Below are 18,398 nucleotides of genomic sequence, written 5' to 3'. Positions count from 1 at the left end.
ATGTTAGATTTAGAATGAAAGTCAGATGAATCATCTATCATGTTCCCAGTTAAATCCAACTCATTCTCACTAACCACAACAGTCACAGTATCAGATTGTTTCTCAAAATATGGTTTAATCATATTTATGTGGCAAAGTTGTGTTGACCTTCTACGATCTGGAGTTTTTATTACATAATCCACATCATTAACTCTAGACACAATTTCATAAGGTCCATGAAATCTAGCTTGTAAAGGATTTGTCTGCACTGGGAAAAGAACCAACACCTTATCTCCAGGCTTAAACATCCTCATCCTAGCTTCCTTATCATACCAAGTTTTCATTTTCTCCTGAGCCAACTTTAAATTTTCCTTGGCTAAGCTACAAGCTTTATGTAACCTGTCCTTAAATTTCAAAACATAGTCCAACAAATTAGTATGCACTTCCTTACTAATCCATTGTTCCTTCAATAAAGCTAAAGGTCCTCTAACTCTATGCCCAAACACAAGTTCAAATGGACTAAAACCTAAAGATTCCTGTACCGATTCCCTTACTGCAAATAAAAGTAAGTTTATACTCTCATCCCAGTCACTTTCATTCTCCACACAATATGTCCTAATCATATTCTTGAGAGTAGAATGAAACCTCTCCAAAGCACCTTGCGATTCTGGATGGTATGCAGACGAAGTAATTTGCTTAGCTCCCAATTTATAAACTATCTGTTGAAACAATCCAGACATAAAATTACTACCTTGATCAGTTTGTATTTCCTTAGGCAATCCAAAATAAGTAAAGAATTTTATAAGAGCCTTCGTCACAGTTTTAGCTTTTATATTCCTAAGTGGTACTGCCTCTGGAAACCTAGACGAAGTACACATGATAGTCAACAAATACTGATAACCAGTTTTTGTCTTTGGTAATGGACCAACACAATCTACAATAACTTTAGAAAACGGTTCACCGAATGCTGGAATAGGTTGTAATGGAGCTACTGGTGTAACCTGATTTGGTTTACCCACAATTTGACAAGTATGGCACGTCTTACAAAACATCGCCACATCTTTTCTTAGACCAGGCCAGTAAAAATGTTTTAAAATCTTGTCCACAGTTTTCCTTACCCCTTGATGTCCACCTAAAGGCACACTATGAGCTAAAGTCAAAATCTCATTCCGATAAACTTTAGGAACAACCACCTGGTAAACAACATTCCATTCCTCACTTGCAGGAATTGTAGGCGACCTCCACTTCCTCATCAACACTCCTTTTTCCAAATAATATCCTACTGACACCTTCTCAATTTCACTACCTAGTAAAGCTTGTTCCCTTAATTTTACAATCTCAGGATCTCTATTCTGCTCTGCTATCATCTCCTTCCGAGACAGAGATAAATCTTCATAGTCAGACTTACTCCCAGAATCTTGTTCAAACAACGAAGGTAAGAAAGTTTCTGACACATCCTCAAAACTCAAATCCTGAGTTGAACAGTCATGAGTAACAACCTCATTCTGCACATCAATCTTTTTAGCCATAGCTCTAGTCACAACACAAGAAAAATCTGTGTTAGAATTCACCTCTGGTTCCTCTGACTCCATTGTCAAATGCACTTCAGGAAAAACTTGTCCACCTGCCAAGTCATTACCTAACAATAAAGAAATACCCTTCACAGGTAAGCTATGCTGTAATCCTACCTTAACAAATCCTGTAACTAACCCTGACTTTAAATTTACTTCATGTAAATGTACAGGCATAAATTCACTTCCAACACCTCTTATGTTATTTACCTCACCAGTATCACTCTCTTCATTAAACTTCAACACACTATCTAACATCAGTGATTGAGAAGCTCCAGTATCCCTAAGAATTTTTATTGGCACCAGAGTAGATCCTTCTTTCAAGGATACAAACCCTTCAGTTATAAAGTGATCATATCCCTTTCTAACTTGGTCAGACTCTAACAAATCCTCATTTGTGTTTACCAAACCCTGTAACTTTACAGGTGCTTCAGTATGTTGCACACAAGCATCCGGAACTGCTTCCTTCTCTTTCTTTTCCAATTTGAAACAGTTAGCTATTACATGGCCAGGCTTCTTACAATAGTTACAAATAAGACCAAACTGTCTTTCCTTCACAGGTTTTCCTTCCTCCTTACCTCTCTCATTAACCTCTGATTTAATTTCTAATTTACCTTGAGTCTCCATATTATTTTTCCTCTTAAAAATTCTACCCTGAGGAAATTTATTCTTATGGATTAAAACATACTCATCAGCTAATCTAGCACAGTCCTGCAATTTATCAGTATCCCTCTCATTTAAGTAGGTCCTTACTTCAACAGGAATGCTTCTTTTAAATTCCTCCATTAAAATCAGCTCTTTCAAAGTCTCATAGTCCTCATTTACATTTTTAGAAGAAACCCATCTCTCAAAACACATAGCTTTATCATAGGCAAATTCCACATAAGTCTTTTCCACAGACTTTTTCAAACTCCTGAATCTTTCTCTGTACACTTCTGGGACCAATTCATACGATTTGAGAATATTTTCTTTCACAATATCATAATCTAATGCTTGCGCAGCAGTCAAAGCTGTGTAAACCTGTTGTGCCTTGCCTTTGATTACACTCTGTAATAACACTGACCATTTATCTTTCGGCCACTCTGACATCCGAGCAATAGTTTCAAAATGTTGAAAATACCTCTCCACTTCTGTTTCACTAAATGGAGGGACCAATTTAATTTCTTGGCTAGCAACAAACGGTTTTCTAGAATCAGCAGACTGTTCTACAAACCTTAATTTCTCCATTGCATATTCAAAATCTCTCTGCTTTTGCTCAGCTTCCAATTTACACCTTTCTAACATCATTTGTTCAATTTGCAACTGCATCTCCAGATTACTTATTGGAAACGATTCTAAAATCGATTCTTCAAAATGACCCGAAGCCACAAAATGTGATGCGATCTTTCTCTGTATTACAGCTTTTGATGTAGTTGGCAAAATCCCTTTAAGATGCAACCGATTAGCAAGTTCAGAGACGTCAATTTTTTTCGCCTTCGCTAACAAATCCGCGACTGGCGAATCCAGAAACTCATCAATATTCATCGTTGCCGAATACCACTCACAAGCCAATCAAACAAAAAAAATCGAGCAATCCCCGTTACCAAAACACCGATTCAAAATTCAAAAAGCTTATTAAACTCAAATAATTCAATTCCGAACGTAGCCCCCATAATTATGTTACGTATTCAGGCAACAATAATTATAGATGAGTTAGACGAAGGGTTTTTATAACAAATAACACGTTTATTAAACACTGATAACAAACCCCCTTCAAATGTAAACAAACCCAAACAATGGTCCGAGCTCAGCTGCTGGCAGCTGCTCAAACAGTTCGTAATAGCTTTGCAGTCCCAAACAGTCTTTAAAGCAGTATTTGAAAAGAACTCAGTCCTTTAAAGCGATATGCCGACAGTTCAAAAACTCACGGTACTTTTAAAAGGAGAGACTTTTTAAAACGATTTAAATTCTCTTCCACGTCGATGTCCTTCGATTCCCAGCGTCGAACTCCCACGTCGAATCTTATTAAATATAACGGCTTAAAGTGACTGACCTTCCTTCCACAATATTCTCAATCTCCCGCTTTTCCAGCGGAGACTATCGTGAGAATAGTAAACGAAATCCTTCCGAATGAGGATCACACAAGGTCGAAGTCAATCCGTCGTCGAAAATCGATTCTTCTCGATTTGTCTTCCAAACTTCACTCTCCATTAGCAAAGAAACCGTTGGCTCTGACCTTTTAAACTTTAGGCATTATATAAAACTTCATTTTTAACTAAACTGCGTCATCACATTAAATCACACAGTAACATGAAGTCATCTTGGCAAATCCAGCCACGAACTGCCCCACCTGACAGGGTGGGTCTCCCTTTTATACCCTGTAGAAAAAACCTGTCACATGACCTCTACTGGCGGGAAAATGACATCACTCCACCATTACCTCATGTCCAGTATAACTTCAACCCCAGTCACGTGACAAGGGTACCACCGTCACGTGTCACGGGTACGTAACATCAGCATAATGTTACACAAATATTATTAACAAATCACTCTGGTACAATACAGGTTCCATTCTGTGACAAACAAAAATGCCATTTAGTTACTATCAGTACATTTCCACATTAGTGACTGAGAAATAAAGTACATAGTTGAGTGGAAATGGTGTCACAGGTAAACAGGGTGGTGAAAACTGTGTATGACACAATGGCCTTCTTGAGAACATAAGAAATAGGAGCAGGGGTCAGCCATCTGTCCCATCAAGCCTGCTCAGCCATTCAATAAAATCATGGCTGATTTGACCATGGACATTTCCACCTACCTGCCTTTTCCCCATAACTCTTAATCCCCCTGCTGTGCAAAAATGTATCAAACCTTCTTTTAAATATACTTACTGAGGTAGCCTCCACTGATACATTGGGCAGAGAATTCCACAGATTCACTGTTCTCTGGGAAAAGCAGTTCCTCCTCATCTCCGTCCTAAATCTATTCCCCCAAATCTTGACGCTGTGCCCCCTATTTCTAGTCTGATATATCAGTGGAAACAACTTTCCTGTCTCTGTCTTATCTATTCTGTTCATAACTCTATATGTTTCTGTAAGATCTCCTCTCATTCTTCTGAATTCTAGAAAGTATGGTCTCAGGCAACTCAATCTTTCCTCATGGTCTAACCCCCTCATCTCTGGAATCAACCTGGTGAATCTCCTCTACATCGCCTCCAAAGCCAGTATATCCTTCCTCAAGTAAGGAGACCAGAACTGCACGCAGTACTCCAGGTGCGGCCTCACCAGTACCCTGTACAGTTGCAGCATAACCTCCCTGCTCTTAAATTCAATCCCTCCAGCAATGAATGCCAACATCCCATTTGCCTTCTTGATAGCCTGCTGCACCTGCAAACCAACCTTTTGTGATTCACGCACAAGCACTCCCAAGTCCCTCTGCACAGCAGCATGCTGCAATTTTTACCATTTAAATGATAATCTGCTCTTCCATTTTCCTTCCAAAGTGGATGACCTCACGTTGTACTCCATCTGCCAGACCCTTGCCCACTCATCTCTCTGCAGACTCTCTGTATCTGCTGGACAATTTGCTTTTCCATTTAATTTAGTGTCATCAGCAAACTTAGATACACTACACTCTGCCGCCTCTCCCATTCGTTTATGTTTATTATGAACATCTGTTTGTCCAGCCCCCACCCTGCGGCACATCGCTCACCACTGATTACCAACCAGAGTAACACCCGTGTATCAGCCAGAGCATTGCATATCGGAATTGTTGAAGACTGTACACTGGATAACAGGAACAAGTGTGCAAGTAACTGGTGATCCCAGAGCAAAAGAATATCTACACAGAGTTATTTCCAGATGGATAATACTGGGAGAAGTCAAAATCAAGATCTGAGAAACAGAATCAATTTTATTATCACTGACATATATATAATTGAATATGTAGTTTTGTTGCAGCAGTATGGTACAAGACATGAAAAAATATAAATTACAATATTAAATAAACAAACAGATAACTGAAGAGTGTAAAAGAGCAACAGTGAGGTCGTGTTCATGGACCCTTCAGAAATCCGATAGCAGAGGAGAAGCTGTTCATACAATATTGAGTGAGAGTCTTCAGGCTACAGTACCTCCTCCCTGATAGTAGTAATGAGAATAGAGCCTGTCCCAGATAGTGAGGGCCTTCAATCTTACGCACCTTCTTAAGCCTCCACCTTTTGAAGATGCTTTTGATGATGGGGAATCTTGTACCGTGATGGAATTCGCTGAGTCTATAACTAACTGAACTCTTGCGAATCTGTGCATTGGAGACTCTATACCAGACATTGATGCAACCAGTCATAATGCTCTCCAAAGTGCATTTGTCAGAGTTTGCCAGATTCTTTGGTGACGTGCCTTCTTCGTGATTGCATTAATATGTTTGGTCCCGGAGATCCTGAGATTTGAAACTGCATACTCTTTCCATTGCTGACCCCCAAGCCTGCTTTCTAATTGTCTACTGAACAAACAAAAATGGTAAACTCCCTCTGACTTTTCAGCAGTCACACCTGTCTTCCTAATGTTGCTATCTTGACAGAATGGTTCTTCGCATTGTTGCAAATGATGCCAAGTCCCTCTTTCCCTTAAGTGTGAAGTTTGGAGCAACTTTAAAAGAGTGCAGACAGCTGATGGAATGTGCAAAGGCTTTGTGTGTGGAAATCATTGGTGTAAGGTAAAAAAAAAGTATTACTTACTGAAAAACAGTTTGCAACTTTTATTCAATAGTTTATTTACAAAAATGTCAAGGCAGTGTCACTCTCTGTGACCATGGCAATGGGAACAACACATGCAAGGGAATCATGGCAGTTCCAAAGTGAACACGTTGTGTAATGATGATGTCTACCAATTAAATCTTTTTTTTCAGTATAAATTACATTATTATTGGAGTGTAAACACAAAAAGTATAAATTTCGAAAAGTACTTTTGGCCTGTCCATATCCAAATACCCAAATCGTTTTTGGCATCATCATTCCCTGTACGGTATTAGAAATGTAATGGACAATGCTTGAGTTTTAACGAAGTGCTGAACTAACAGGTAAGAGAAATAAATAAATTTTCCTTAAATATTCTTAAAAATATCAGTTGAATTCTAATCTAATGACTCTTCTTTAACCAGCTTTCATGTTGGAAGTTGCTGTACTGATCCACAGGCATTTGCTGAGGTCATAGCAGATTCACGCACGGTTTTTGATATTGGGGTATGTTTCTTTTGAAGTTTTATATATTGAATAATAGAAATTTTCAGAAATGCAGCAGTCATAACAATGAAAGTTTCAAATATGATGAGTTAATTACAGTATGAAATACACAATCTCCTATTTGAGAATGAGAAAGGGCAGGTGACAGAAGTGTGTCTAGGGGAACACTTTCGATCTGGTAAACATAATCAGATTAGTTTCAGGATAGCTATAGAGAAGGGTAGAACTGGTCCTCTGGTTGAGATTTGAAATTGGAGGAAGACCATTTTTGATGGCATCAAAAAAGAAAAACAGCCAGGTGCAGATTGAGAGATTATTTTTGCCAGAAGGTTGCTTGGTAAAGCTTTAGGATGGTTGGGAGGCCTTCAGAGATGAAATACTGAGAGTACAGAGTTTGTATGTTCCCATTAGAATAAAAGGCAATGATAACAGTTTCTTTTAGGCATATTGAGACAGCTAAGAACAAAACACAACATTCTGCAGTAACTCAGCAGACCAGGCAGCATCTATGGATAAAAGTATGTTTGGGCCTATTTGAATCTGATTAATGGTGCAGTAGTGACAAACTAAAACCTAAAGTTTGGGATGTCCTTTGGTGTCAGTGATGCTTTTGTATGAATTGTCATGACAGTAACAGAAAGTGATAAGGTTTGCATGGAAAGTGCTTGCTGGTAATGAGACAACAAATATTGGATCTTTTACATATCTTCTCCAGATGAGCCTTGGATTTCATATGAACTTGCTCGATATTGGTGGTGGTTTTCCTGGTTCTGAGGATGACAAGATTACATTTGAGGAGGTAACATGTTATGCATTAAAGTAACATTTGAGGAACAATTGATATTCAAATAGGTATACCTACTGTATGCATTTTACATATAAAATATGGGCTTGAGAGTTTTCAGAGCTGAAAAAGCAGCAGACAGGTTTCTAATTACTTTTCAGGTGTAACAGTATCACTGTCTTAAATTATATGTTTGCTCTTTAAATCCTTTGATGTAATAAAGTGAATAAGTCAATGAAACTCAACTGTATGGTCTCATGTCCTAATTGTGGCACCCCATCCCAGGTAATATCCTGGTAAATCGTATCCTCTCCAGTTCAGCTAAGTCTTCATATTGTGTGGCAACCAGAAGAGTAAAAAGCTGTACGATTTTATACCATAATTAATAAAAGAAAGTACTCTGTATTCCTTCTTCACTGCCCCATTTACCTCCGCTACCACCTTAAGGGCTCCTTCCACTTGTACACCAAGGTTTCCTGTTCCTCAAAACTTCCAAAGGCCCCACCGATCATTCTGAGAGTCCCAAAGCGCATCATCTTGCACTTAGCAGCATTAAATTCCATCTACCACTGGTCTGCCCATCTTAGTAACTGATAAACTTGTCACGTGAAGCAGGAGATATAAAAAGCAGAGCTCAAAGTAGTACTCTCTCAATTTCTGCCTGTGCTACTCTCTCAGTGAGGGTATGAATAGGACGACCTGGCAGTTAAATGTCTGGCTGAAGAATTGGTGTAAGGGGCAGGCTTTCACATTTGGGGATTATTGGGATCTCTTCTGTGGAAGGTGTGATCTGTTCAAAAGGGCAGGTTACACCTGAACTCTGACATCTGACAAACATCCTTGGGGACAGGTTTGTTAGAGATGTTGGGAAAGGAGTTCACACTGGGTCGGCGGAGGTACGAGAGCCAAAGGATGGTGCTGTTGGTGGGCAGGTGGATGCTATGTGTAGAGAGATTGAGAAACAACTGGCAGAGGATAGGGCACAATTGCAGTCAGTTGCATGGGTTGAAAGGTGTCTACTTTAATGCAAGAGGTATCAGGAACAAGGGTGATGAAAATAGAGCATGGATCAGTACATAGAACTACGACATTGTGGCCATTACAGAGTCTTGGCTGCCCCAAGGGCAAGAATAGCTGCTGGATGTTCTGGGACTTAGATATTTCAAAATGACCAGGGAGGTAAAAGAGGCAGAGGAAGAGGCATTGTTGGTCATAGATAGTATCACAGCTGCAGAAAGGGAGGTTGCTGTGGAGGGATTTTCTACTGAGTCTGTGTGGGTGGAAGTCAGAAACAAAGGCAGTAATCACTCTCATGGGATTATTCCATAGATTCTCCCAAACAGCCACAGAGACACTGAGGATCAGACTGGTACACAAATTTTGGAAAGGTACAAAAATAACAAGGTTGTTGTCATGGATATGATAATCAATATTATCAGCTTCCCTAATATTGATACTCCTTAGTACAAAAGTTTTGGATGGGGAAGGATTTGTTATGCTTGTGCAGGAAGGATTCCTGATGCAATATGTGGTCAGGCTAAAGAAAGGAGAGGCCATACTGGACCCACTACTAGCCGATGAGCCTAGTCAGGTGACAGATCTCCTGGTGGGTGGGCATTTCAGAGAGCAACTACAACTTCCTGATGGCCTTGGACAGGGATAAGAGCAGACGCTTTGGAAAGTATTTAGTTGAGGGAGGGCGAATGATGATGCTAATCAGTAATAACCTGAGAACACAAATTGGGAATAGTTGTACTCAGGGAGACATACACAGAAATGTGGAGGTTGTTTAGGGAGCATTTTCATGGTGGTTCTGGTTAGATTTGTCCCTTTGAGGTAGGGAAAGGACGGTAAGGTGAAGGAATCATGGTTGACAACAGATGTGAAATATTTAGTCAAGAAGAAGAAAGAAGCTTAAAGTTTAGGAAGCAAGAATCAGATAGGTCTCTTGCGAGTTATGAGGTAGCTAGGAAGGAGCTGAAGAATTGACTTAGGAGAGCTAGTAAGGAACTCTTGTATTAACCTCATTGCTTAATACAAATTCAGTATGTGTGCTTTCTGTACAAATTCATTTATAACTACAGTGGATTCCGGTTAATTAGGACACATCAGGACCAGTACATTTTGGCCCAATTAAGCGGCTGCCCCAATTAGCAGATGTTTTGTGAAAATAGTTTAAAAAAGATAAACTACTGTTTAACTGAGTAACAAATTATGTATGTAAATGAAATACAGAACAAATTAGAACACTACAATATCACTGCAGTTCTATAACACTACATGTTAGTTCCTAATTGTTATCGATGGAGGAATTAATCCAGTATACATTGCTGTGTCCTTTTGATACACTGTAAATGAAAAAAAATCAGTGCAGACACCTCGTGCGGATAATGCACTGCTTTCTTTGCCTTCCTGCATGAAGTAGTGTCAAAAATCACTGCTATTCAATTCAACATCAGCCAGCCTAAAATGAATAACATAAGCAAATGCAGCTGAGGCTGTTTAAAAACTGTTGACTCTAAGCACAGTGTAGTTTTTAACAACCACACAAATGCATACAATTGACACTAGTTCAAAGCTACTTCTTCCTGCAAGTCTAACTTTTCATTGTAATGTTCAAGATGATTGTCAATACCTTCAAATTCCTCATAGTCCTACCTTGCAGAAGTGGTGAAAACATTTCATTTTCATTCACAGCTGTTTCTCACATCTCCAAGCCAGAATGATTGAAACCATAGTGAGCAAAATGGTCTTACTGCTTATTTCTTACCAACCATCAGTGACAAAAATCACTACTTTTTGAACACAAACGCACACAACTCATGCTATTTGAAAATTGTTCGCTCTAAGCACAGTGTAGTGTCTAGTGGCCACACAAGTGAATGCAAATGATGCTAGTTAGAAACTGTTTGGCAACAGTCTCCTGTTCCAATTAAGCGGCATAGTGTTCCAAATTATCAAAGCGGATCTCAGCTATTTTCTCACTTTTCGTTCTTTGCGAAATGTCCCAACTAAACAGCTGCCCCAATTGACCAGAATCCACTGCATATAAAGTGCTGGAAATTTGGTAATAATATCTAATTGATTTCCATGTTGTAGATTGCAGCAGTGATCAATCGTGCATTGGATCTTCACTTTCCCGAAGCAAGTGGAGTGAATGTAATTGCTGAACCTGGCCGTTATTATGTGACATCTTCACTTACAGTTGCTGTAAATATCATTGGAAGAAGAATTACTATAGATTCAACTAACTCCAATGGTAAATTCTTCCATAAATCACCAACTAGCTACGGTGATCTTCTGCACTCAATACTGTATGAGGGAATGATGGGTGATACATTCCAAAGCCTTACCACCAGAAGGAGATGTGGCAGGGGAAGTTTTGTATTCCTCACAGGCAAAGGATGGAAGATTCATGGAGATGGCTGAAATTCCTGGTCCGCTTCTTAAGACCATAGAAGTTTGGTTATTTGGCCCATCAAGTCTGCTCCACCATTCCAACATGGCTGCAATTTTCTTTTTACTACTTCACTATTTTTGTTCTCTTTTTGCAGTATTGCCCTGTATAGCTACCACAAAACAACAAATTTTACAGCATATGTCAGTAATAATAAACCTGATTCTGCTTGTCCAATACCCCTTTCTAGAAGATTATTGGGCAGCACAGTAGTGTAGCAATTTGTACAACGCTATTGCAGCGAGGTATTGGACTTCGGAATTTAATTCCAGTGTTCCCTATATGCAGTCTCTGTACGTCCTCCCTGAGGAATGCGTGGGTGTTCTCTGGGTCTTCCAGTTTCTTGCCACGGACCAAAGATGTGCTGGGTAGGTGAAGAGGTCATTGTAAATTGTCCCGTGATGAGGTTAGGGTTAAAATCCGGGTTGTCGATGGTGCTCAAAGCCTATTCCACAACGTATCTCTAAATAAGTAAATACTGAATCTCCCTCCACTATTGTTTCAGATGATGGATTGAAGTACGTTCATGAATTCCACTCACCAAGGTCGGAAAATAAGCGATGGAAGCCACAGACCTTGTAACAAAAAAAGCAGTGGACATACGAATGCTATCCAGTTGCAGCCTTTCACCATTCTTCTGGCTGACAGCCCATACTGGGAATTGTACATGTGCGACCAGGAAAAGTGTGTCAGTTGTTTTTTCCTAACATGTGAGATTATCTCTGAAGAGTTAGCAATCACAAAGAGCAATATTTACTGTATTTATGATACAAATGCATGAAAAGCTGGTTCCACTGAATACTCTCTCTACTCACGGTTCAGGATGTGCAGACCAGCTAGCAGACATCGCCCCCATGCCGAAGAAGTCTTCAGTGTCCTGCCTAAATGACTACCATCCCGTTGCACTTACATCCATCATCATGAAGTGTTTCCAGAGGCTCATCATGAGGCATATCAAGACCCTGCTGCCCCCCTCACTGGACCCCCTGCAGTTTGCATACCGTCCCAACCGCTCAACAGATGACACCATTGCCACCATCCTCCACCTGGCCTTAACCCACCTGGACAAAGAACACACATACGTTCGTATGCTGTTCATAGACTACAGTTCAGCATTCAACACAATCATTCCTCAGAAACTGATTGGAAAGCTGAGCCTATTGGGCCTGAACACCTCCCTCTGCAACTGGATCCTAGACTTCCTGACTGGGAGACCTCAGTCAGTCCAGATCGGGAGCAGCATCTCCAACACCATCACACCGAGCACGGGGTCTCCCCAGGGTTGCGTGCTCAGTCCACTGCTGTTCACTCTGCTGACCCATGACTGTGCTGCAACACACAGCTCGAACCATATCATCAAGTTCACCGATGACATGACCGTGGTGGGTCACATCAGCAAGAACGACGAGTCAGCTTACAGAGAGGAGGTGCAGTGGCTAACGGACTGGTGCAGAGCCAACAACCTGTCTCTTAATGTGAACAAAACAAAAGAGATTGTTGTTGACTTCAGGAGGGCACGGAGCGACCACTCCCCTCTGAACATCAACGGCTCCTCGGTAGAGATCGTAAAGAGCACCAAATTTCTTGGTGTTCACCTGACGGAGAATCTCACCTGGTCTCTCAACACCAGCTCCTTAGCCAAGAAAGCCTAGCAGCGTTTCTACTCTTTGCGAAGGTTGAGGAAAATCCATCTCCCACACCCCATCCTCATCACATTCTACAGGGGTTGTATTGAGAGCATCCTGAGCAGCTGCATCACTGCCTGGTTTGGAAATTGCACCATCTTGGATCGTAAGACCTTGCAGCGGAATGTGAGGTCAGCTGAGAAGATCATTGGGGTCTCTCTTCCTGCCATCACGGACATTTACACTACACGCTGCATCCGCAAAGGAAACAGCATTATGAAGGACCCCATGCACCCCTCATACAATCTCTTCTCCCTCCTGCCATCTGGGAAAAGGCTCTGAAGCATTCGGGCTCTCACGACTAGACCATGTAACATTGGTCCAAGCTATCAGACTCCTCAATACCCGAAGCCTGGACTGACACCTTGCCCTACTGTCCTGTTTATTATTTATTGCACTGTTTTTGTGCACTTTATGCAGTCCTGTGTAGGTCTGTAGTCTAGTGTAGCTTCCTCTGTTTTTTTTTACGTAGTTCAGTCTAGTATTTTGTATTGTGTCATGTAACACCATGGTCCTGAAAAACGTTGTCTCATTTTTACTATGCACTGTACCAGCAGTTAGGGTTGAAATGACAATAAAAGTTGACTTGACTTGACTTGAGGATAGCCATGTTTTTAAAAATAGCAGAACGAGCCCTTTACCTTCCTTCTTAAACATTAATGTTACAAAGCTAATCTCTGAAATTCAGTACATGGATCTTATGTGTTAATTCTCTTTTCTAGATGATGAGACTGATACTAAGAAAACCATAATGTACTATATAAATGATGGTTGGCATGGATCTTTAAAATTTGAATATACTCCATTAAAACCAATAGCATTTAAGGTAAGGATTCACAAAAATAACGTAAGAAAAATGCTGTTAAGTCTTTTTGTAAGCACACCTATCATCTAGGCAGGCCAAATCTACTCCAGCAAACTACCAGCCCATTGGTTTACTTTCATTCATTAATAAGACACATATTGTTGATGTCATCAAGCAGTCTTAACTCACCAATGGTCTGTCAAATAATGGCCAGAATGGGTCTCACAGGGATTATTTGGCTCCTTGTGTTATTACAGCCTAGGTCCAAACTTGGATCAAAGTTTAATTCCAGAGGTGAGAGAGATTTCTATTTCCTGAGGAGACTGAGGTCCTTTAACATCTGCCAGATGATGCTGAGGATGTTCTACGAGTCTGTGGTGGCCAGTGCTATCATGTTTGTTGTTGTGTGCTGGCGCAGCAGACTGAGGGTAACAGACACCAATAGAATCAACAAACTCATTCGTAAGGCCAGTGATGTTGTGTGGGTGGAACTGGACTCTCTGACGGTGGTGTCTGAAAAGAGGATGCTGTCCAAGTTGCATGCCATCTTGGACAATGTCTCCCATCCACTCCATAATGTACTGGTTAGGCACAGGAGTACATTCAGCCAGAAACAGTTTCCACCGAGATGTAACACTGAGCATCATAGGAAGTCATTCCTGCCTGTGGCCATCAAACTTTACAACTTCTCCCTCGGAGTGTCAGACACTCTGAGACAATAGGCTTGTCCGGGACTTTTTCCACTTTCATAATTAACTTATTATTTAATTATTTATGGTTTTATATTGCTATATTTCTACACTATTCTTGGCTGGTGCGACTGTAACAAAACCCAATTTCCCTCAGGATCAATAAAGTATGTCTGTCTGTCTTGGCTGAATGGGTCCTCAGAGACCTGGAGACACAGAAGGCAATGGCATCAAGGCAGGAACATTACAGCCTCAAAACATTATCCAGGGTAAATCTAGCTGTTGGTTTCCCTTCCATTTTAAGATCAGAACTGGAGATGTTTGTTGATGATAGCACACAAAGTTATTCATGCATGTATAATGGAAAAAGGTTCACAACAATCAGGCTTAGAAACAAATCTCTGGAGTTACCCAGCAACTCTGATAACTATGGAGAGTGAAATAAAGTTAATGTTTCAGGTCAATAATCCTTTATCTGGGGGCTACCTTCATGTGTAGTGGGCACACCTAAAACCTAGAGAGGCAGAACTTTACGTTAAATATGGAATTTTACTTATTCCATGTCTAACTTACTGTTTAAAGACATTCATGTTAAGTCCGTGGATGGGGTGGGATTGCGTGGGTTGAGGGGAATTGTGAAAATCCCAAGTGCAAGCTACAATGTAGGTGCCCATCTAGCAATGGCAAGTCCAGTGTGCTAGATGCCATCTTCCGTAGTTTCTCAGTTCCTGGTGTGGAAAGTGTCTACAAAACTTGTACCAAGTCAAATCTCCTGCATTTGGCATTCTCAATAAACTTTATTCTGAAAATTATTTTTACGTGGATATATGGTTTTAGTAAAATTAAATCTAATTTTTAAACAGTTACTGAATATTTGTGACAATCAATATTAAGGCAGAGCCTGCCAGCTGCTAAAACCAGCTGCAGGGCACGCAGCCAGTGTTCGAGGTTCCCAATTAAAGATCATGCCCGAGACCTTACCAATACAAGCATGACCCAGGGGTAGCAACCTTTAGTTAAAGTGCAGTGGAAGATCTGCCTCAATATTTCCAATATATAACAGGTGGTAGACAAGAGGCTATTGGTACAAAGGATTGGAACCCATAAGCAATTCTTCAAGAGGATGATTAAAATGGCCATCTACTAATTATATACTAACATAAAGGACAGCAACACACACAAAATGCAGGAGGAACTCAGCGGGTCAAGCAGCATCTATGGAAAAAGAGTTAACAGTCGACGTTTCGGGCTGAGACCCTTCCTCAGGACGGAGAATGGAGGGGGAAGAGGCGAGCTGGAACTTAATTAGTGAAGCCAGGTAAAGGGTAAAGGGCCATAGAAGAAAGAATCCGATAGGATATGAGAGTGAACAAAAGGAGAAAGGGAAGGAGGCAACCCAGGGGGAGGTGAGAGGAGCTAAAGGTCAAAAATGGAAATAGAGGAAGGTGTCAGGAGGAAATTTGTCCACTGCCAGGAGAAATTAGTATTCATACCATAAGGTTGGTGGGCACCCAGGTGAAGTATAAGGTGCTGCTTCTCAACCCTGAGGGTGGTCTCGTTTTGGCACAAGAGCAGGCCATAGATCAACATGTTGGAAAGGGAATGAGAAATGGAATTAAAATGTTTGGCCACTGGTGGTGGATGGTGCAGAGGTGCTCCATAAAGCAGCCCCCCAATTTGCAACAGGTCTCACCAATGTGGAGAAAACCGATCGATGAACTCAGCAGATTCACAGGTGAAGTGTTGCCTCATTGGAAGGGACATTTTGGGGCCCTGAATGCAGGTGAGGGAAGAGGTGTATGTACAGGACAGTGCTTAGAGGGTGATTAATGGGGAGGGATGAATGTACAAGCAAACTGCAGAGGAAATGATCCCTGCGGAAAGAGGAGAACGGGAGGGGGAAGTCAAAATGTTTAGTGTTAGGATCCCTTGGCAGATGGCAGAAGTTACAGAGGATTGTGTGATGGAAGTGGAAGTAGGTAAGGATAAGAGAGTCTCTGTCACTATGAAGGCAGTGGGAAGATGTACGGGAAATGGAGGAGATGTGGGTGAGGGCAGCATCAATAGTAGAGGGAGGGAAAGCCTGTTCTTTAAAGAAGGAGGATATCTCCGAAAGCCAAGTCCTGGCAACAGATGCGGTGGAGGCGAAGAAAAGGGAAGAGCATTTTGACAGGAGATAGGGTGGGCAGAGGTATAGTCAAGATGACCGTGGGAATCAGTAGGTTTATGAAAGATGTCAGTCGACAGTTTGTCTCCGGAAATCAAGACAGGGAGATTGAGAAAGGGGAGGGAGGTGGTGGAGACGGACCAAGTGAATTTAAGGGCAGGGTGGAAGTTAGAGGTGATATTTTTTAAAAGTCCATAGAAGATGAAAAGTGTTGATAGCAATAAATGATAAAAGTGGCAACATTCAGATGACATATTTACGTTGCCCAACAACGCAATGTTTGATTATTTCCAAGTTAACAACTGACCTGATATTTACTTCCTGCAGAAAGTCAGCCCAGACCAACAACTTTTTAGCACAACACTTTGGGGACCAACTTGTGATGGCTCTGACTGTGTCATTGATCACTGCGAGCTGCCTGAGCTGGAAATTGGAGACTGGCTGCTCTTTCAAAACAGGGGAGCATACACGATCACGTTGTCAAACAAGTTCAATGGTTTTCCAGGCCCCATTGCAAACTTTGTAGTGACCAAAGAAGCCTGGTAGGAACAAATTCATTTCCTTCCCATTTGAATTGAGAATGTGATTCAGTAATGTGTTACATTTTAACCCACATTTGTTTTACACCTTTCTCTGCACACAACTGTTCAACTATACATGAGAATTAACTTGTCACTTTGTTCCCAAACAAAGGGAAATTCTCCAGAAGATAAAGAAGGAAAATCAGCATCCAACAGAAGAGCAGGTCCAAGGAGAGCTTTAATTGCTAAGAGAAGCTGAGGATAATTTTCATCAATCACCACCAACATTTAAATGTTGAACTATTCTGAATTCTCAAGTTAATTTTAAACTGCTCTCTGTCACATTTCTATTATGTTAGAAATTAATAAACTTTTAGTGTTTAGTTTACCAGAAGTTGTTCATTAAATTTCCAATACAATGACAACTTTTCCAATTTCCCTAGGATTTATTTCTCAGGTGAGGGCAAAATAAGCAGAATTCCAAAAGCATAATATTTTACCACTTGAAACGGTCATTGTTCATTCTCAATGCATCAAGGAATCAAATCAGTGTAGTAGTACGTAATAAAAACTAAATGGTGTAAATAATTATGTTAGATGTTACGTACAGTATGTGCAGAGCAAGAACGGCAATAGTGTCGCATGGTTAAACATTTTTACTGAGTCGTGTTAGTAATAGCTGTCTAACTGAGTGGGAGCTAAGAACCGATCCCATCAAAACAAAAAGATGCGCTATCCCCAGTGCAGTTGTGTAACACTGAGTTCGGCAGTCCTAATTCACTTACCAAGGTGACGGTGTGACAGCTCACCCCATAACCAGCTCAAATTTCATGGACTGGTTGTGAGTGTAACCAAGTAAGGAGGTTGGTTACCAAGTAGCCAGTATCATGGGCTGTGAAAGTAGCGCCCCCTTCTTTGCTTTGGCCGTCTACATGTGCAGATGGTTGAATTCTGCTGTTTGCTCAGTGAAGCATAGGAGCATTAGAAATGGGAGCAGAAATCGATCTGCCATTTGAACATGGCTAATTTATTATCTTTCTCAACCCCATTCTCCTACCATCTCCTCGTAACCTTTGTCATCCTGACTTACCAAGAACCTATCAACCTCTGCTTTAAATATACTCAAAGACTTGGCCACCACAGCCTTCTGAGTCAATGAATTCCATAGATTCTCCACCCTCTAGCTAAAGAAATTCCTTCTCATCACTCTTCTAAATGAATGTCTCCTTTTCCCAGACTCACCCATGAAAAGAAACATCCTTTCCACACCCACTGTATCTAAGCCTTTCAATATTCGATAGGTTTCACTGAGATCCCACCCCCACCCCCTATTCTTCTAAACTCCATCAAGTACGGGCCTAGAGCCATCAAACGCTCCTCGTATGTTAACCATTTTATTCCGGAAATCATTCTCGTGAACCTCCTCTGGACCCTCTCCAATGCCAGCACAGCTTTTCTTAGATAAGGAGCCCAAAACTGCTCACAGTACTTTGTGAGGTCTATCCAATGCCTTATAAAGCCT

The 18,398-nt window shown here is 40.9% G+C and overlaps 1 protein-coding gene across 4 annotated transcripts in view; it reads left to right on the top strand.

The window, feature by feature from the left end:
• LOC140713833 (ornithine decarboxylase-like) overlaps positions 1–17,841 on the top strand; it is a 34,893-nt gene extending 17,052 nt beyond the window's left edge. For all 4 annotated transcript variants that reach the window (XM_073024399.1, XM_073024402.1, XM_073024398.1 and 1 more), the window contains exons 5-11: positions 6,108–6,242; positions 6,687–6,768; positions 7,484–7,567; positions 10,652–10,811; positions 13,417–13,520; positions 16,683–16,897; positions 17,049–17,841. In XM_073024399.1, coding sequence (XP_072880500.1) covers positions 6,108–6,242; positions 6,687–6,768; positions 7,484–7,567; positions 10,652–10,811; positions 13,417–13,520; positions 16,683–16,897; positions 17,049–17,118 — 850 coding nt within the window. In that variant the 3' untranslated portion in view covers positions 17,119–17,841. The remainder of the gene's footprint in view (positions 1–6,107; positions 6,243–6,686; positions 6,769–7,483; positions 7,568–10,651; positions 10,812–13,416; positions 13,521–16,682; positions 16,898–17,048) is intronic.
• The last annotated feature ends 557 nt before the right edge of the window (positions 17,842–18,398 follow it).

Source organism: Hemitrygon akajei, chromosome 20 (genome assembly GCF_048418815.1).
Source record: "Hemitrygon akajei chromosome 20, sHemAka1.3, whole genome shotgun sequence".
Lineage (NCBI taxonomy): Eukaryota > Metazoa > Chordata > Chondrichthyes > Myliobatiformes > Dasyatidae > Hemitrygon > Hemitrygon akajei.
This window is presented reverse-complemented; position numbering and strand designations above follow the sequence as displayed.